This window comes from Lutzomyia longipalpis, chromosome 2 (assembly GCF_024334085.1).
Source record: "Lutzomyia longipalpis isolate SR_M1_2022 chromosome 2, ASM2433408v1".
Lineage (NCBI taxonomy): Eukaryota > Metazoa > Arthropoda > Insecta > Diptera > Psychodidae > Lutzomyia > Lutzomyia longipalpis.
In genome coordinates, this window is record NC_074708.1 from 15830696 (window position 1) to 15851031 (window position 20336).

Consider the following 20336-nt stretch of genomic DNA (forward strand, 5'->3'; position numbering starts at 1 on the left):
AGAATGCTGAAGGTGTGCCAGAAGAATGCCCCCTTGGAGAACAATTAAATGAATCTCCCTTTCTTTCGCGAGATTCTCAATGGAGAGAAATCCATACAACCTGTTTCTTGTGCCGCACAAATTGATAAAACAGAGAAAGAGAGTACACCCGCGGGACCTTGATCGCGCATACGACAATACCTCTGGTCAAGAGATGCGATGAGATGATGCTGTAGTGGGGAGAGCATCATCAGTATAAAAGATGCTCCTTCTCCAACCACCACCTTCAGTCTCACTTGTTTTCGCGACTCTTCCTCAACTTTATCGTGTCTTATTTACATTTTTTGTGCGCGGCATCTTCAGCAGGAAGACGACGATGAAGCCCCTCCTGTGTGGATTGTTCTTGGCCACCTTGGCTACCTTCACATTTGCAAGTACGCGAATGTTTTTTTTTTTCTGCATCATTGCGTTCTTCGCAGAATCAATGAATTTTTTATTCGCCTAATCCTCTGTGTGTGATAATCTTCAACAAGAGATTTCAATGCTAATTGCCCATCATTGGCTTACGTAATTTCGTGTATTTTGAGATGACTGACTCACAGAATGTCCAGCGCATCGAGAGTCAAGCAAATTCCACCTCATACACCTTTTTTACCCACAAAACCCTCCCAGTGCGGAGTTTAGTGTCTGTATGAATAAATCCCGGAGCAAAAACCCCACACACGCGTTAATTTATCGCAAACATCACAGACAAAAAAAGTAAAGAATTTCACGCGAATTCGTCTCTCTTCCAGATTATGGGCACTACATACCAAAAGCAGCATTTACAGTGAATGAAGATGGACAAATTCTTAGCTACCTGCCACTACATCCGGCCACGGTGAGTTTTTAAAAAAGTGTTTAAGGAATAAATTAAATTTCTTTTTTTTTTTGCCGAAGAAGTTTTATAAAAATCAAAATGCTTCTTTTACGATTTCTTCCTTCACAGACTTTTAAAGAGTCTGAAGACGTTGACAAAATTTAGCATGTTTCTTTTCCCACAATTTAGCGAAAAAAAAAGACTTCCCCAATGTTTGAATTAATTAATTAAATCGTTCGTTTTAGCAGAAAACATACGAATGAATTTAATTTAATGTCATTGTTGCCATTTTTCGCATCTTTGTTAAATGATTTTTTTTTTGTTTTGGAATAATTTTGAATTGAGATTTAAAAGTCCTTCAATGAGTTTTTATTTTAAAGCTCTTAAAGCTTTTAATAGAGCTAAAATGTAATTTTAAAAAAAGTTTAACATCAGAAAAGAAACGATAAATGATGGAAATAAAACGAAAAACGTTAGGAAAGATACGTCAAAAGAAATGAAACGTTAAATATTAGAAAATAAACGGAAATCTCTAGGAAAAAGAAAAGTTAAACGTTAAATCGTTAGAATTGCAAATTGCAAAAATGCAAAAACAAATTGCCAAAATCTGCAAATTTTGATGCATAATAAAAACTCTTTCTTGAATTTTCTAGCTAGAACTTTGGCCTCTAATAAAGATTCCCAAGAGCTGAAAGCTTTAGAAAATTCTTTTTTTTTATTTAGGGGAGATCGGGGCTAAAAAAAATCAGGCACAAGTTCAGAAAATGCTTAAAACATTACATAAATACATATTTCTATTTCCCACAATATTGAGTTAACGGGCTATAGAAACAATAATTTTTCCGCCCCACAACCTTTTCTTAACTCTATCTGATTAGAAAATGTTATATTTTGAACTTTTCTTATATCTTTGTCTAGCTTTATTACTCCTTATCGTTCCCAAAGCTATCTTAAATATTTAAATTTTAACCAGAAGATATTTTAAAATAACTTTTAGAACTTTTTCAACGATAGAATTAAAACAAGTTTTATTTTTTTTTCATAGAGATTTTATACGAAAGGAAAATGTGCATAAAGTATAAAAAAAATCTTTCAAAGAATAACTCTTTTAATGTTATTTCTGTTACACAAAAAGTCTAATTTTTTGTTCTTTCTTTATTCTATTATAATTCTATTTTGCAATGTTTGCACACAGAACTTCAGAAGGAAAGAAAAAAATCATAAATATTAAAACTTTTACGATTAAATAATACGAAAAATTGAATTAATTTAATGTTCTTATTAATAAATATTTAATTTAATTCTTTATTTTACAGATGAGCAGATTTAGGCGATCTGCCCAAATTTCTTCTTCTTCATCATCCGCCTCTGCGAGTACTTCATCCGGCAATAGTCCCATCTTCTTTGGGAATCCTTACGGTGGAGCAGGCTTTCCTCCTGGTTTTGGTGCTCCATTTGGGCATCAGCAAACCTTCGTTCCACCTAGAAATACCTACACTGGATCCTCGAGCACATCGAGCATCTCCACGGGCCCGAGCGGACTTCATTCCCGTTTTGGCGCCGATGAACCTCCACCACCAGTGCGAATTCAGGGCTCCACGTCCAGTTTCACCAGCCAGAATGGGGAATTTACTCAAACACAATCCCATTTGGGAGAAGATGGAAAAGTCCACTTTACCATTTCCTCTGGGAAATTTTAGAAAAGACATTCAACTGTCTACGTAATTTTTATTTATATTTAAATTGTTGTACACTGAAATGCATTTCGTCTGCGTGGATTTAATAAACTTTAAACTGTAAAATTTTGACAAATTTTTCTTTAGAAATTTTTACAATTTTCGTGTAGATTTGAGGCAATTATCATTGAGGAAAGCCTCAATCTCTTTGATCTTTCCGAATAATTCATTTCGAACAATGAGGAAGCACGTAAATGTACTCATTCCTGTTCTCTGGAGCTCACTTTTGTTCTCCCACTCCTTCCTGCTCAGCTCCACCGAGTCTTTGTTATCCCATCCCATACTGCTGCTCTTAACTTCCTTCTGGAGGCCCTCAATGACATCTGGCATGGAATTTCCTTGGATTTCTCTGTGAAAAAGGTCGTAAAGTCGAGAGATTTGTACATTGCTCCTCTTCCGCCATTCTGCGTGAGCTCTGCTCAGGAAATCCTCAATGAGAACTTCGGATGTGTTGTGTGTCCTCCTCAGGCATTCCTGATACCCAACATTAGCCACATCAATTGCAACGTCGTACTTCGTTGGACACTCATCGACGCATTTTGCCTCTGAATCTTCCATCATACGCCTAATGCCCATCTTTAGGTTTTCCATGTCCGCAAGTGTTTCATCCACAGACAGCCACATTTGCACCAATTCTCTGGACGTATCATTTGAAAAGGAATTTTTAATATTCCTAATTTGCTGATGAATCTGATGCTGGAACTTTTCCGTTTCAACTGCAAAATTCTTCAGCATTTCCTTCTCCTTTCCCGCCATCACAATGACCGGAAGGACAAGCAGGATCACACAAAACTTCACGACAAACTTCATTGTTTCACAAACTCAAATTCACTGCGGAATTTCACAAAAAACATCTCACTTATCGTACCTTATCGCGCTTATCAAGCAATAATTTGGGGTATATTGGCTAAGAGAAAAAAATCATCCGGAAGTGATTAATCTTGGTGGAGTTTCATCAAAGACCAATCTATCCGGCTTTATGGCCTTGAATTTTCTTTTTTTGTGATTTTCCAGGGAGATTTTTTCTTCTGAAAAATATTCTTTTATTCAGGACATCTCCGGGGAAAATTTGAAATGAAAAGTAATTAAAATAAAACAAAAAACTCACATCCGGCTTATCTATAGTATTGCTGATTCCACGGCTGATTCTGCTGGACATTGGAGTTGTACATCTGCTGATCGTAGCCAGGTTGATTCTGAAATGTTTTAAAACAAAATGCAATGAAAAATGAGATTTTTTGAAAATTGAAAACTCAAAAATCTTTACTTGATAGTGCGGCAGTTGATTGTACTGCGTCTGTCCGGTAGAGTATTGTGGGAAAAAGGATGAAGTCTGGATGGAACCAGCTGTTGTGGGAGGATTCTGCCCAGCCAATGTGCTCTGTGGCATGCTAATCATATTCCTCCCTGTCTGACTACCGAGAGTCACTTGTCCTGCCATGGAAGTGATACTCGTGAAATTCTGAGCAGCCTGCGTGAATAAGCCCTGAGCTGAACTAATGGCAAAGTAGGGATTGGACACAACACCAATATCCTGCTGACTTGCTTGCTGCCCACTGATACCCACAATTGACGAAATAACCGACTGCTGAGGATCTTGAAGGGGTACTGAGATCAAATTCGTTCGAGCCCCCTGCTGGCCCAATGTAAATTGCTGAGTACCCCTCGGAGTTGTTCTCAGGGGCGTCGAACCCTCACTCCCGGACAGCTTTCTTGGATTTGATGTGGGTTTCAGTGGTTCACCCATTGTTACGTCAGAATTGGAGTTCTCTTGACTGGCTGCCATATGTGGTAGGTGCCTGTGATTAATGTGTGCCTGGAGATCCCTCTGAGACAGATAAGTTCTTCTGCAGCCCTTACTACCGTATCGAGATCCTCCATGGGTACACATAAATACAGATCCCAGACCAGATTGCTCTACACGGCAAACTTTCTCTTTGCACCGGAAGCATTCTTTAAGTGGCTCTGTTGGGGCACAAGCAAGGCAAAAGACATGTTTGCAGGGAATCTGGAAGACAAATTAATCATCATTCCCTGAAAACTATCAAAAGGATCTCCCAACGTACCATTCTTCCATAAATAAGGATGGGTTTGAGACACTTATCGCAGCAATGAATCATGGGATTGAGAACTTTTTCCCCAATAAGTGTCACACGGTGGTTCCATTTGAGTCTCAGCATCGGTTCCGGAACAGAGCGTTGAATTGTCGTGAAAGTTGGAGCTTCCAGCTGGGATATATCAGCTTCCATGTCAACTACAAATTATTTTGATCTTAAATAGTCCACAGAGAGAGAAGAAATTGCCGGAACTTACTCTTTGGAGCTACAACCGGTATATTTTCCTGGTTGATAACCTCTTCTTTTTCATCCTCATTGCTCTGTGCTTCGGAATCTTGCGACATTACCGGCTCCTCATCCGATGCAATCACACAGACATTTTTCTTCCTTGGTCTTCCGCGTTTTGGCATGGTTTCAGGCTGTGCAGTGTCCAGGAAGAGGCAGGAAATTGGGAGATTCTCGAGATTTTCAACAACGTAAACAAACTTTTCCTTCTTCTTTTTTTTTATTATGAAACAAGTGAAACAGATTTGAAACATTAACCCTTTGAGGACGAAGCTGACCCACATTTGAAACATTGAATTTTCTTTCAATTTTAAGATTTTAAATAATTTAGCTATCCATAAAATAAGAATAGGCTGATTTTTTAAGGCGTAGATGAAGTCAAAGAAGTCGTTTTTACAGAGATAAAGAGCTTTCAAATGGATTAACAGAATAAATATTAGGTACATGAAAAGATCAATGTTTCAATGTTTTGATGTTTCATGCTGCAAAGTTCGTGATTTAAATTTAAGAAAATCCGTTAAGATTTGGGAAAACGATCTTTTGATTTTTTTTCTCGGGAAAATGTAACCATTTCTCTTGATCGGTCAAGCAGTTTTGCAGAAGTTTACTTACAGCAAAACACTAACTTTAAGCACTTAAAAATGGCAGAGAACTTGAAAGTTAATGCTCCATCAACCAACTCCAAAAAATCATTAATTTGTGAGAAAACATTTTAATAATGTTCACGGTAAAGGAGTTGATGGCAGAATGTATGAAGGATGATCCTCTATCGCAGAACAATTTTAACCCATCTCATCTTGTAGGGGAACATAAAAAATAGAAGAATCGCGAGAGAAACTCCCCAATATCCACTGGGATCACATAGAAAAGTGCAGTGAAAGTACAGTCCGGGAAAACATAACCTCAATTTTGGAACACCATTGAAATGAATAGGAAGACCTTTATTATGTTCGACCAGCGTAGCATCGGGACCTCTTGAGCTTCTTTATAACCTTCCCAACCTTTCCTGCCTACCCGGATGAAGATTTGAATGATTTTTGCTTTACAACTTTTGTCTTTCCGGACTTCTCGTTGTTGAGTTTTTTTTTCTCTTGGAGTGCTTTCCCTTGGAACTGTAATCAACAGTTTTGTGTAAAGTAACAAAGCTTTCCGAGGGCCTACTTTAACGTTCAAGGTGAGTTTCCGGGAAGCTTCCCGCAAGGCCCCAGAATTCAATTTCTCTCTCATTTTTGTAGATTCATCCTTATGGATGTAATTTCAGCCTAAAGGCGGCCAAGCATGATGATGATGATGATGATGACAAAGCCTACGGATCAGCTCCTCTTGTGGTGCTCAACAGCCTTTCTGGCCAAGGGAAACATCTGAAGCTTATGGCACAGATGTTGCAGAATATGTTTCCCACAATTAACGTGTCCACATGAAGATGATGCTGAATATTTCAAAGAGGGAGTTGGAGCGGAGTCAGATCGGAATCTTTTTGCCCCCGTAGATCCAAAACGTCCACCCAAGTACAGGAAACGCCCTGCTGTTGAGCCCATATCCAAGAGAAAGCACTCCAAGAGAAAAAAAAACTCAACAACGAGAAGTCCGGAAAGACAAAAGTTGTAAAGCAAAAATCATTCAAATCTTCATCCGGGTAGGCAGGAAAGGTTGGGAAGGTTATAAAGAAGCTCAAGAGGTCCCGATGCCACGCTGGTCGAACATAATAAAGGTCTTCCTATTCATTTCAATGGTGTTCCAAAATTGAGGTTATGTTTTCCCGGACTGTACTTTCACTGCACTTTTCTATGTGATCCCAGTGGATATTGGGGAGTTTCTCTCGCGATTCTTCTATTTTTTATGTTCCTCTACAAGATGAGATGGATTAAAATTGTTCTGCGATAGAGGATCATCCTTCATACATTCTGCCATCAACTCCTTTTATTTAATTTATACAAATAAAATACCTTTTTTCATAGCAATAAGTAGTACAGTAGTAAACATTCATTGTCATATAATATACGATATATTAATACTTGACACAGAATATACTATCTAAAATTTATTCTTGTATTTTATGACTTTCATTTGCAATAGAAAACAATTTTTTTGTGAGTCTTGTGGCTCAAAGCAAATGAGGATAAATTAGATTTAAGCATCCTCCTGCAACTCCTCATTTTTTTTCTTTTTTTTACTAAATAATGTAACAACTTAGGTGGGGCATGTGCAAAGATAGGGGAATGGGAAAAGATTTAAAAAAAAGTATTTCAATTATATTTAGCTACTTAAACGGAGCACCAAAAAGACGATAGTTATGTTGAGATGGGGTATGTGGTGGGAGTGACTTTTACCAAACACTGCACTTGTGGACTGGATTCATGGGGGTGCCCAGATCACAATTGTAGGCCTCCGCAAAGTCCTTTGAGTTGGACAGTGGACCCAAAACACGAATAATGCCAGGTGAGTGGACAGAGGAGCGAATTTTCGTGAGTGCATCCTCGGGGCGCATTGAACCGCACCAGATTTGCGCGTAGTTGAGGAAAAACAATTGATCATGCGTGAGATTGAGTCCAGGTAGGTCAGGTTCTGCTCCATGTATGCTAACCCATTTCTTGTACGCCTGAAGGGAAGAATAAAAATTATTTTTTTTTAAGAAAGTTCAAAAAAATCTCAATCCTTACCCTGAAAGCCTGCTTGAGACCACCATTGTCCGCAATATTCTCCCCCTGTGTCATTCGTCCATTCATGTAGAGTCCCACTTCCTCAATTTTGTAATTTGAATACTGATCAATGATGCACTGGGCACGTTCTCTGAAGGATTGAATGGTTGCATTGTTCCACCACTGCATCATGTTGCCGTCTTTATCGAATTGTCTACCCTTGTCATCGAATCCATGGGTGATCTCGTGCCCTATCACCACACCAATACCGCCGTAGTTGAGGGATTTTGGGAAATTCTGACTGTAGAAGAGTGGCTGCAGGATTCCCGCCGGGAAGACAATGTCATTCTTGTTGGGATTGTAGAAAGCATTCACAACAGCTGGCTCTGTGGTCCACTTATTCTTGTCTACAGCCTTCCTAAGCAACTGCAAATTCCTCTGGGCATCCCACTTGAGGATGTTCATAATGTTATTCATGAAGTGTGTCTCTGAAATTGTGAGCTGCCAAAAAAAAAAACATTAAAAAAAAAGGATTTTCTGCGAATTAATAAAAGAGCTCACATTGATGTATTCCTTCTCCAATTCTTGGGGATCTGTAAGAATTTCCGGATAGCCAATTCGTTCATTCATGGCATCAGCCTTCTCCTTTGCCACGGCACGCGTTTCATCATCCATCCAGTGGATATCAGCGAGGAGTTCATTGAAAGCCGCCCTGATGGTGTGAATCATCTCCAGGGCAGTCTCTTTGCTCTCCTGATTGAAATTGTCCCGAATAAAGAGAGCCCCCACCGCCATGCCAAGCTTCTTGTTGGTCCATTCAACACACTGCGACCATCGATGTCGCTCTGATTGGATTCCCAGGAGGATCTTCCTAAACTCAATGCGTTCCTGTAGATAAAAGTAAGAACATGAATTTCCCAAACGAAAGAAAATCAATGAAATTAATGAAAGTGGACCAATCAATTAATTAGTGCTGAGGCAATAAAAATGTGCAAAGTTTCCAATTTCCCTCATCCCTCCCAAAAATGTTCCTGGAAAATATTTTGCCATAGCCAATAAAATGACGTAAAAATTCACGAGAATTGTGTAGCATGAATATTGTGAAATTTGAGATTAATCATCCTAATGTAGTGAAGGAAGTTATTTTCCCAAATTCTCACACCCCCTCCTCATGATGTGGATTTCAATTTTTCCCCCCAGAGAAACTGACATCACTCAGCGGCTTCATAAAATGGAAAATCCTAATTGAATTTTCACATTGTTGCCAATATATTGAGCCGGCATGTTCCCTTGCCTCGAACAAGCCGGCCCCCACCGATTACTTGCATGTGTCGGAAGCAGAAAATCCCATCATCCCCAATGCAATTTCAAACTCACTCTCTGATAATCGTCAATCATGTGTGTCATGATTGACATGACGAGTCGCCAAATCACGTAGTTGTGCACAACACGCCGATCACTCTCAGCCAGAATCCTGCCCATTTCCACGAGGTACGACATGGCATAGCTCACAACGGGCTCATCAGCCATCAGGACGACATCTTCACCAAGAGTTGCCTGTTAAATGTGCACGGGATGGGATTAAATCTTCTGTCCAATTCACATCCAACAATCCTCCCATTTATTTTTACTACATATACTATACCTGGATGTATTCTCGCCACTGTAGCTGTGGCACCTCCTTCTGCAACTCAGGCAGAGTCAATTTCCTGTAGATAGCACTTGTGTCATGTCGATCTGCCTCTGGAAGGGATGCCTGCCAAACAAATGTTCAAAATGTCCTTACATTTCATAGAAGGAGTTCTTTTAAACATTTATTTTTTTCTTAGTTCTTCATTGGATCCAATTTTCTTCAACAAATACTGTATAGAGTAACAAGGATAACATATACTCTTTGCAATATAAAACCTCATAAAGATGACCCGTGGTTTCCTGACCACCCTCTGAGAGTTTCATGACATATACAGCACATTACATTATTTTCAATCTTTTCAATAAAATATTAAATCTTTTATTGAAATTATTGATTTAATTTCTCATAAAGGAATTTTTTCTAGTTCGAATTTAACGATTTTTTCTTTTTAAATGTGTGTGCCCTGCATAGGGGGGGGGCGCTACAAGGGGGCTCTAGTCAACTCCCCCAGTAACCTCCACCCTCGCGTCACGGTAACCTAACAGAGCACTTTGAGCTAACAGTCACCCGCGACTAAGGCTGAGCTCCGTCTAACTCTCTCTACATTCATCGGAACTCTTTACTATTTTCTCATCTAATTACTCTCTTAGTGCTCTCCTACATTCTTTTGTGGATTCTCATATTCTCTCGCCTATTTGAGGGTTTGTAACCTGAGGGCAGAAGCCGTCGCCAAGAGGTGGGCAGCCGATACAGTTACCGCCAATCTAAGGGTCTCACTCTATGAGCAGGTTAATATTCGCTGGATAGTGAATCGGGCGCAACAATTGTATTAATTAAAGACAAAAATTTAATAAAATCTGAGCACAATACAGCATTTAAATAACCAGGCGCCTCCATCTTTATCTGAATTAATGTACAAAAAAGTCCCTTTATTTTATGGTTCATCGGGTTCATCAGGTATAAATTAAAATTTTCCATTCCATTGCAATTTTTAATTTTTATTTTGAACATTTTAATCTCATAATTACCAGGCGCCTCCACTATGAAAAGCATAATATGAGCTCCCCAAATAAATGATTTTAGGCCGTTTAAACATTTTTTTTCCTTACAAATTAGTGCACAAATATTAAAAATTATTATAAATTCACTTCATAATTTTAGAGTTAGAGAGAGATGAGGGATATAAAGTACTCACATTGGCTAGCTTTTTCTCAAACTGCACAACTTCATGGAGTTCCTTGAATGCTGTTTCAGGATTAGCTCCCAAAAGGACAGCTACTTGAGTCATATACTGATGATACGCATTCAGTTCACCCTGACTATTATCCTTAAGGTAGTAGTCTCGCGATGGGAGCGCCAGGACGAGCTGATCCAACTGTAGGATGTTCACGGAGGAATTTTTGTCATCAGCCCCAACGAATAGTTCAATGAGAACGGGTTCACTGTAGTCCCCACGGAGTTTCCCAAAGAGGTATTCAACGCTAAATGATGGTGGTTCCCAATGTTCCTCAATTACTGGCCACCCACCGAGGGATTTAATAACATCCTTTAGTGGTTGATCACTGATTTTGCGGATTTGTTCTAAAAATTCACAGAAAAAAGCAACAAAAATCGAGCATTAGGTTTGCTTCTCCGCGTTGCCATCCCTTCAACACCACCTACGCAAATCCATGCAGCTTCTGTAGAACATTTTTGCTTTTATCGTCGCTTCGCTATCATCATCATTGATGGGTTCCTCAAGGACACTCTTGAGTATGACCTGCTGTTGATCTGCCAACACTTCAAATGTACTTATTGAGCTTCGATCCTCCGGAATGAGGTGCTTCTTATTCCACGTCCCACAGGCGTATTGAAAGAAATTCGTGCATGGGTCTGCCTGACGGTCCATTGCAGCCAGAAGGGATGATGCTAATTTGATTGAGAGTATCCATATTAATTCACAACGCAAACGACCCTTTGTTACCATTTAATGATTAAATCTGAATGACGTGGAATATTGTGTGAGATATTTTCGACATTCTCCTCCATTGATGTGAATGTCCCTTTTTCTGCAGAACAACACACTTCACCACTCTTCCTAATTGAATCACTTTCATTCAAGCCAACAATGTGAGTGGAGTACCCAGACATGTTGTCTTTTGCAAGACAAATATTTTAATTTATTAAATTAATTTACTTATTTCATTTAATAACCGAATTTATTTGTCGTTGTTGTGTAATTTCTTTCTAAAATTCAAGTGAAGATGAACTTTTATAATTTATTAAACCAAGATACTTTTCAAATGAAGCATAAAGAACAATCAATTAATGAAATAAATTTGATTTTACTTTAAAATTCTTTATAGTATTTTATAAGAAGATTTTATTACAATTTCTTCTGATTTTATTCAACAGTAATTCACAAAAGAAATAAAAGGTAGGTGAGAGCGGGGCAACAAATCACTAAGTGGGTTTGGAAAATGCTCATAATTTTATATTTCCGAAACAGATAGAGCGAAATGTATATAGCTCATTCCTTTAGAACATTTTATGCCCTACAACCCTTTCTCAGATCATTTTGTTCTATCTTGCTAAGAAATATGATATATTGATCTTTTTCCAAACCCTTAAAATGACTTTGTTTTGCCCCGCTCTCCCCTAATTGAATAAAAAGATTTTTTACTTTAAAAATTAAAAACTCGAAAGAATCACAGCAAAAAAGACCCAATTTTACAATAAATTAAATTATCTGTCCGGAAAGAGTTTAATGGGGTCTGGTCACCCCAGTCCCGGTCTGTTGACTGTGATTTTTTTTTCAAGTGAGGGTGGAAAAGCATGAAAGAGTGCCAATGCCAGAGACAATAAACCGCAAGCAGCACTCAAAGTGTTCATTATGGAGGGAACATTGCGAGCGAGTATTTTGTGCCCTAGGTTAGTTGAATGGAATATTCGTCTTTCCATTGAGAAAATTGCTCGCAGTATTCCATCAACCCCCACAAACACACACAAGTACCCACCTACACCCATCCATATGCTAGACCAAACGGAAGCCGATGACCTACTTCCCATTTTCCCAATTATTTCATCTCCCTGTCTCTATTTTGGGGGTTCACCAGCCATGAAAAGCACGGCTGGGTATTTCGATTGTGATCCCCATCAACCGGAGGATTCCATGTTGTTGTATTTAGTAACAGAGAGAGAGATATCGCTCAATTGATTGCAATAATTTCCAAATCAGTGACTAAGGGATGGGTAATAGGTCTAAGGAAGCCCATCACATGGTTTCGTCTCTCTCAGTATGAAATTAATTGATTTTCTTTTATAGCATCGCCGTTATATTGCGGGGTAATCGATAGAAAAAAAAGCTCTTGAAGGAAAATTAAATTACGAAAAACTTTTCTTTAAAGATAAGACTCTCAATTATACACTGGAGATCTGCTGTACAGCCTCAAGCTCTACACAATTTAAAAAAAAATCTACTAAGATGGTACTGCGGCTTTTCACAGCAATGCAATAAATAAAATAAAAAATGTAAGAAAAGGAAAATCACTGATTTTTTCATACACTGCGGTAAGACATAAAAATTAAATGTTATTAAAAGAAAATACCCATGAGATTTTCATCTGGGTCATGCGAGAAAAGGAATCTGTCTAGAGGGAAGAAAAAATGTTCACAACTTTTTACGATGGGCCCCAAAGGTATAATTTCTTGTACACACCACTCACCAGTCCTTATACATTCCTCGGTGAGACAAACTTCTCGTTCATGCCGACCTGCAAGAGGAGAGAAATTGTGAAATTTCATTACATCGCCTGCAAGTGGGAGAAAAACATCACGCCGGGATGTTGTTTAATGTTTGGGAGTGAAAGAGGCACAGTGGAGGCTGGGTGAAGCAACAAGTGGGTGGGAAAATTTTCGAGTGTTACAAGTTCCCTCAAACCCCGCATTTGTGTATTGCCGCTCTCAGATTGAGAGCGGTATAGTACTATACCATCAATAATTAAATATATTTTCGTGTTCACTTTAAAGCAAGCTCTCTATAACCCCCAAATGCCACATGGAGACGCCTTGGGCAGGCGGGGGGGGGGGAGAACATTCTTCCCATTTTCATAATTAATGCCACACCAAGAAAACGGAAGTGCTTCCGAGGAGCTCTCAATGCTCTCGCATCTCTGCAAAATTCACACCCCCCTCGTGGCTGTGTTATATAGCATTCAGATTGGTAGAATTAAATTTCATTTCACTACACAACTCTTCCACTGAGGCACAAACATATCCCAACCTCACACAGAGATGCCTTCGCCAGCAATCTCCTGCGTTCATCCTCCACTCATGATAAATTCATGCCGTAGAATCTCTCACACATATAGCTCCCATCCACGTTCTTCCCATCGATGGCTTATTCCTCCTGTACCACATCCTTACATTTTATATCTTGCTGAGTCGCTCACAGCTCCACCCACCCAACCCCCCCGGGATTCCCTCTGGGGAGACACTCTGATGTGGCTTTCACATGTTTGGGGCTACTTCATTTCCTCATTTCCAAGATTACACAGGGAATAAATTTCCGACCGGTGAGTCTCCCTCAGTCGATTTCCGCTCCACATTTTTCCCCATCATTTCGCATCCCTTCTTCAGGAAAATGCAAAAATTTTTACACAACTCCCAGCGATGTTCACATAAATCCCCCAACTGATAAAAATCCCCGCATTTACTACATAGTTTTTCATATGTAGCAACTATCTATGGATATAATATTTACACACGTTACATGAATCAAATATACTTTCAATCCTTTCCAATCACATACGGATGTTTTCGATTTAATCTAATCCTCCCACATATTACATTGAAGAGGTACATTATTGAATGAAAATACATCGTCTTTGGTTGTGACGATTTTATACCTAATATTTTAGTTAATATTTAAAACATTTATCAATTAATTTTTAAAACTTCTTAAAAGTTCTAGAATTGTAGAGAATCTCAAACATTTTTTTATTGAAACTGATTTTCGAATTAAATTTTAAGCAGTAAAAGGATTTCAAGAGTAAGAAAAAATATTTTCCCTATTAGGAATTTTTTTTAATGAGAATCTTAATTTTAAAACAAACATTGAGTTTTATTCTGCGACAAAAATTCTTTGAAACAAGATTTTTTTTCTGATATTTCAACAATTTCAAGAATTTCTCCTTGGTCACAGAATACGACCCATTATGTGAAAATTTTCGAGAAATCTGACTTACAAAATTTTCTAGAAAAATCGATTCAAAATTATTGAAATTATTGATTTTTTTTTCTAAAACTCTTCTCTTAACTAGATCTATTCGATCTATTCGACTTTGATGAAAATATTTTTTAAGGTCATTTTATAAACTTTAAGTTCTCAAAGAAAATTTTCCGAGTGTAGGGCAAATCAGGGTTAAATTTAAAATTTATTAAGTGTCAAATGAAAGCTGATTCATTTCGGTTTAAGCAGTAAAGAAGTTTACACGTTTTTGTGTAGGAAAACTGCTTATGAATCAATTAAAAAACGCGTAATCTTCTAGTAGAGGGACAAAAAGTAACAAAAAAATGATAATTTCTTATTATACTGCAAAGAGCTGGGAAAAATCGGCAGATTTGCCCGAAAATACAAAAAATGACGTCACTAATGTGATTTTTATCAATTTTAATGCATAAAACGTTCATACTAATGCTTCGTCGACCATTTTTGATAAAGTTCTTATACTTTTCTTCATTCTTTCTCCGAATTAGAGAACTTAAAGCATTAGTTTGCTAAAATAAATTTGATAAATTCTATTCAAATGGAGATTTTTATTAGGTATAGAAGAACAGGTAATCTACTTAAAAAAAACTATTCCCACTATTCCAATTTGGATAATCTACGCCCCTCAGGGAACTTTTAAAGGTCTGACCTAGTAAAATCGAGATTTTCTCATCATTTATTTATTATTTTTTGAAATTCCCAATAAATTTTAAAAACTCTCAAGACTTTATACAAGGGAGTGCTATAAATTTCACCTCGAATACAATATTTGTTTAATTTAAAAAAAATTTACTCGATATATTGCTGAAATGAGCGTTGTTTGCAAAACAGGTGGCCATTCGCACGATTAAAATGTTTATATACGCGAAATGGTGCGCGAGAACTCCAGTTGAAGACTGCAAAAGTCAATTTACAACTCAATATAATCCATTCAGAATCCAATCACTTGATCACCCTGCCAATGTGAAAATGATTGTGTGCTTGAGAGGCAATTCTCGCAGTGATGTGTGACATGAATGCCTTTTCACCGCAAGTCATATTTAAATTGGTCAATATTCCAACATCAGCCTGGTACCCTGATTAAAATGCACTATCATAAAATGCATAAAAATTAATGGACCGAGCATTAATTTATAATCCTCCAAAATATGCAAATTTGCCACCCACGCAATTTTGCACACGCACTGGAAATACCGCAGAACCCCATATTAAATAATTTTTTGTTGATAGCTTCTGCATTACATGGGAATAATTTTTAAATTTTAATTCACTACCGATGAAATCAATCATCGAGGTATAAATCGTTAACAGATGAATGATGAATTTTGTCACAAAATCAATTAATTTTATTTCTGCCTGAAAGCCTGAAATTACATGATAATGATGCCGAGTTCGCAGAGAATAATTCGATGCCATAACCGATAATTTTATTTATTTATTCCATTTTCAACAATATAATCTGTTTTTCTTCATTTTAAAAGTCTCTCTAAAGCAATGGATGTCAATTGCAACAGTGTAGTGTACAATTAAGTTGTTAATTTACTACTTAAACGATACAAAAATATAACTTTTTAGGTAAATATAATTAAGAAGTAAAATATGGAGTTATTTGTTCGTATATGATATGATTTCTTTAGCGATTAATTAAATAAACTTGAGCTTAACGAATTTTTATATTAAAATGGAGGCGCCGGGTGTCTACCAGGCGTCTCCATCTACATCAAAATAAAATTATTTTTTATTAAAAGTCAGAAACAGAAGAAAGATGATTTTAAGTAAATAATAATTAGATTTCTAAAATTCGAAGAATTACCTCAAAGACCACAAAAGAATAAATTGCGTTGTACATGCATGTCCCACAAACCACATATCCTTTGAATTTACATTTTTATCTGACTGATATGTATGTTTTACAATAAAAATCCCATTTAGTTAGGAAACCACAGAATGCAATTACGGCGGAAATTGTCCTATCACTATCCCCTCAAAAGCATAAATATACTCCCAGGATCCCCCTAAAACCACACAATGCCCATCCCTTTTCAAGGTACCTATAGGTAATTTAAAATGTTGAAGGAAAAGTCCTCGTGTGAATTTGGGTAAAAATAGCAAATGGGTGGCATTGTGGGAATGCCCAGACCCACTATCTCCAATGAGAACTCCACAAAATCCCACCGTGTTGGATTTAGGTATGTACATAATGGGGGATCAAAAGCTAATCATAATTGTTTGAGAGAATCACGATTAGAGTGGTGATAATGGGTGCGAACTCACCTTCTCTGGCTGAGCAGCAGTTAAATGTTCCAGCAAAGTAGATGGATAGAGCCCCAATGGCGGCACCCAAAACCATGAGAGCCACCGCAAGGACGAGCAATCGTCGTCGGAGTTTGGTGTCTCTGTACATAAATTCAATGGGCAGGCCACGCTGAACAGAGGTCTGGGGTACAGATCCTGGTGCAAAATGGACAATCGTGGAGGTTTTTTGTGGCTGTATCACCACTTCGGGGCACGAAATTCCACCATCACCTATTGCCTCTGGCTGCAACAGTATACCCGTAGCTTCATCCTGCTGCATCCCAGTGGGGTCATTTGGTACACCAGCTGCACCACCACCCCCATTTTCCGCCCCAATTCCTCGCTCCAGGTGTGCCGATGTTGTCCTCAGATAGCCATTGTTAACAGACTTCTGCCACTCATCGCCCTGAAGGAGAAACTCCCTGTTGCGACTCTCGGAAATTGGTGAGGGCATCCTGAATCTCCACTCTTTTTAGATATATCGTCTACCACCAACCCCCCTGCGTGAAACCCCACACACACACACCCCTCTGCGTTTTTCTTTGTAATTTCAGGCGCTCTCGGTACTTTGGCGCACAGAAAGAAGGTAACTCCGCTTAATTGAATTTGTTTGCAGAAGGGAAGAGAATTAATTTCAATTACTTCTTCTTGGTTTCTTTTTGCCCTCTTCTCCACACACACAGCACTTTGCCTCTTGGATGTTTGCTCAACTGAAACTCACATCCTTATCGTACAGCACCATTTCTTTCATGTCCCATCAAATTCACGGAGATTTCCACTTTTCCACTCTTTCCTCTTTTCCCCCCACTCTCTTGTTGTCCAATTAAGGAGTTTGTCTCTTGGTGATTTTCTTCCACAATCTGCCTGTAATGGGATGCTCTTTTCCACACACACACCACAACTCACTTTCTGCTGGGCTTCTCTATTTGATCCTAATTAAGAGTTCCCGCCAATTTGATACTCATGGCAAAATTTTGCACCTTCGCACCTCTCTATATATTTTTCTTCAGTATAAAATTTTCTTGTTGTACGTTTATTGTCCCGCAGAGAGATGCCTCACATTAAATTTTATCTACGCCACAGATTTTACAGTAGTGGTTGTTTGTGTGACGCAAAAATGCTTTTCAATCAACATCAAATAGAATTTTTATAGAGTGCTCAATGTTCTCAATACAATTTTCGTCTCCTATATGTAGTGCATTCAGTTAGATATATGCGCTGGTTTACATTCAGCCGGCGACTCACTGGCTATTGTAATGATTTTTAAAGAGAAAATTTTCTTTTATTGCATTTTCATGAATGGGCTAATGGAAAAGGGATTATGTCGTGAATGCATAAGAACCCATAAGAATGAAGATTTACTTAAATTAGGGCTGTTTAAAGGATGAATGGGGCTGTATCTTTGGATTCTTAGCATAATCGCTAATGTTTTATGTTCAATTTAATAAATTAAAAAGGAAATTTTCGCATTGAAATATTAAATTATTTAATTTCATTGAAATTGCAAAAAATTAAAAAAAGCCCACAACGATATTTTTTTACTTTCCGAGATTATGAGTTAGAATCTTACCACACCGAAGGTCAAACTATTTTTTTTTCTAATGTGATTTTAATTTTACATTCTTCCCTTTAAGTATTTTCATTAACTTTTTAGAATCTTCTTTTATTTTTTGGCATCTTTTGAAAGTCCCCTAATTTTAACTGCATGAAAATCTTCAATGAAAATTTCGGAATAGTAGCAGTTATTATCTCGCTTATAACTAAAAATCATAAATTAAAAAAAGATCCCTTAATAATTCATAAAGAGAGGCACTAAAACTAGCGAAGAAAATCAAAATGAGAAGAATTGGATCGCTGAAAAAACTCCTATTAATAATTATAAAGCTCAGAATAAGAACTAAAAAGTAATTTTAAGGTTTCTTGAAGCACAAAAAGCTTTCTACGAAATGTAATTTTAGTTATCAATCTGTTTTACTCTCAGAATTTAGCCACAGAAACTAAGGTCTTATTTAATGTTTTAGAATTTTTTTCTTTTAATTTTTCATCTTTTCCTTAAGATTTATTATGCAGTATACTTGAGTTAGGACCTTAGCACCTTTAGTGTTATAAAACGACGACAACGATGGTGTAATCTAGAAGACTCTCTAAGCATCATTCTTGATAAATGAAGAGAGTTTTATTAATCAAAAAGAATATGTAATAAATATAAAATAAGAAGAGGCAAAAGAAAAGAAAAAGATGTTCTACTTATTGGCTCTATTGGCTCATCGCTGCTCGCTACTGTAGCACCGCACCAAGTCCCAAATTCACTTTTCCAAGCAACAATAACTTATCCCAAACTAGATTAACTAAGCACCCAACATCAATCACAATTAATTTTATATAATTTGATTTATCTTAATAAATAGAGAGGCCCTCCTTATGTGAGATCGCCGGCAGAAATGACTCGGCGCAGATATCTACTGTACACATGTGACTTTAAATTTAAATATATCACCATTAGCACAAATTACTTTATATAAATCTCCTTGTATATAGTGTCTGCGTGAATTTTTCTTGTGCACCACACAGCACAGAGAAATTGCAACTCTTTCGATCGCGGCGGCGACTTACTCCTCAAATTTTTGGGAGTTATTGCCCCGGTGTGTGTAACACCTTTTGTGCAAAATTCTCTTTTTTAAATTTCTCTTCCTCTTTTGGTCACTCCAGCAGCACCACCGTGAGAGGCAACCATAAGATAGAGTTCACCATGTCACTTTGGGTAGGCCCCAATTAGCGGTAACGGCGAAAAAATTGATGTTGTTATTTTGTTGGTCACCCAGAGTGAGAGAAGAACTTCTCGGCACAAGCAGCAGCAACCAACCAGCCAGCTGACGACGCGTATCTCTCGCACAACACTTGTTGGCCGTGAGTGTGTCAGAGATATTTGGCGCGTGTTAATTCCTCAGAGTATCACCACCGACTGATGATTGTTCTCCTCGTGTCCTGATACTTTATACACCCATTGGGTTTCTCCAAACGCTGTTGAACGCCGCACCGACAGCTCCTCCGGCATCGCACCCCTCGAATCTCCCGCCAAGTTGCCACTGACCAAATGGCATGCGCATCAATATATTGTGTGTATGTTTTCAATACTAAAATCCACATATAATACGAAAAAAGGGTAAGACCACTTTCAAGCAGCTGCTAACTTGGAATTTTTCACCGTGAAAATTCCACCACACACTGTTCCTCAAAATGAGCTTTAGTCACCGTATTAGCAACAATCACGCACTAATGATGCACACACAACGCACGGAACTCCTTCAGGAGCACAGCTCCACACTCGTGATTTTGTCTTTTGTACTTTGAGTCGCAACTACCAGCGCATACAGCTACGGAATGACGAGAGAAGACATTGCCACAGAGTCACTGAACATCCGTCGCCGTTGCCGTCTCGTCGCTTTTGTCACCACTTGTGCACTACACACAGCGTTGCCTTGGGGGTTGAAAGGGGGGATGTTTTTTTTTTATTTTACCTTCTCCTCCTTTTCCACCCAACTCCTGCACCGCATCAACTTTTCCTCACACACAGCACCCACACCATCAGCAGTGGAGGAGTCATT

The 20336-nt window shown here is 38.1% G+C and overlaps 5 protein-coding genes across 16 annotated transcripts in view; 3 read left to right on the forward strand and 2 right to left on the reverse strand.

The window, feature by feature from the left end:
* The window catches only part of LOC129790865 (UNC93-like protein), a 1060245-nt gene that overhangs the window by 965320 nt on the left and 74589 nt on the right, over positions 1-20336 (forward strand). The window lies entirely within an intron of this gene.
* Positions 1-20336, forward strand: part of LOC129790850 (cleavage and polyadenylation specificity factor 73) — a 566536-nt gene that overhangs the window by 471611 nt on the left and 74589 nt on the right. The gene's annotated exons all lie outside the window — the stretch shown is intronic.
* On the forward strand, positions 233-2640 carry LOC129790935 (uncharacterized). Its single transcript, XM_055828786.1, has 3 exons — positions 233-413; positions 774-859; positions 2155-2640. Exons 1-3 carry the CDS (start codon positions 242-244, stop codon positions 2536-2538), a joined length of 642 nt encoding a protein of 213 aa, XP_055684761.1. The 5' UTR covers positions 233-241; the 3' UTR covers positions 2539-2640.
* On the reverse strand, positions 2547-5131 carry LOC129790897 (uncharacterized). Its single transcript, XM_055828732.1, has 5 exons — positions 4888-5131; positions 4641-4828; positions 3842-4582; positions 3683-3770; positions 2547-3602 (listed from the first exon to the last, which is right to left on the reverse strand). Exons 1-4 carry the CDS (start codon positions 5039-5041, stop codon positions 3690-3692), a joined length of 1164 nt encoding a protein of 387 aa, XP_055684707.1. The 5' UTR covers positions 5042-5131; the 3' UTR covers positions 2547-3602; positions 3683-3689.
* LOC129790840 (neprilysin-1) lies at positions 6817-20252 on the reverse strand. 8 transcript variants are annotated; one of them, XM_055828628.1, is made up of 10 exons: positions 19245-20252; positions 16711-17595; positions 12893-12940; positions 10851-11096; positions 10384-10769; positions 9201-9311; positions 8933-9112; positions 8117-8443; positions 7577-8056; positions 6817-7515 (listed from the first exon to the last, which is right to left on the reverse strand). In XM_055828628.1, the coding sequence occupies exons 2-10, from the start codon at positions 17183-17185 to the stop codon at positions 7243-7245; spliced, it is 2526 nt and encodes an 841-aa protein (XP_055684603.1). In that variant the 5' UTR covers positions 17186-17595; positions 19245-20252; the 3' UTR covers positions 6817-7242. The 8 variants fall into 8 exon arrangements, with proteins under 8 accessions (XP_055684603.1, XP_055684602.1, XP_055684598.1 ...); XM_055828627.1 differs by having other exon boundaries at positions 16711-17610; XM_055828623.1 differs by having other exon boundaries at positions 16711-17851.

Bases quoted from the DNA above. Each gene is read 5' to 3' on its own strand.
- LOC129790935 (XM_055828786.1), top strand. From the start codon at position 242: ATGCTCCTTCTCCAACCACCACCTTCAGTCTCACTTGTTTTCGCGACT. The intron at 414-773 runs GTACGCGAATGT...TCTCTCTTCCAG, and splicing joins GGCTACCTTCACATTTGCAA to ATTATGGGCACTACATACCA. The intron at 860-2,154 runs GTGAGTTTTTAA...TTTATTTTACAG, and splicing joins TGCCACTACATCCGGCCACG to ATGAGCAGATTTAGGCGATC.
- LOC129790897 (XM_055828732.1), bottom strand. From the start codon at position 5,041: ATGCCAAAACGCGGAAGACCAAGGAAGAAAAATGTCTGTGTGATTGCA. The intron at 4,829-4,887 runs GTAAGTTCCGGC...AATAATTTGTAG, and splicing joins ACCGGTTGTAGCTCCAAAGA to TTGACATGGAAGCTGATATA. The intron at 4,583-4,640 runs GTACGTTGGGAG...TTTGTCTTCCAG, and splicing joins TCCTTATTTATGGAAGAATG to ATTCCCTGCAAACATGTCTT.
- LOC129790840 (XM_055828628.1), bottom strand. From the start codon at position 17,185: ATGCCCTCACCAATTTCCGAGAGTCGCAACAGGGAGTTTCTCCTTCAG. The intron at 12,941-16,710 runs GTGAGTTCGCAC...CTCCTCTTGCAG, and splicing joins CTGCTGCTCAGCCAGAGAAG to GTCGGCATGAACGAGAAGTT. The intron at 10,770-10,850 runs GTAGGTGGTGTT...GTGAATTTTTAG, and splicing joins CAGAAGCTGCATGGATTTGC to AACAAATCCGCAAAATCAGT.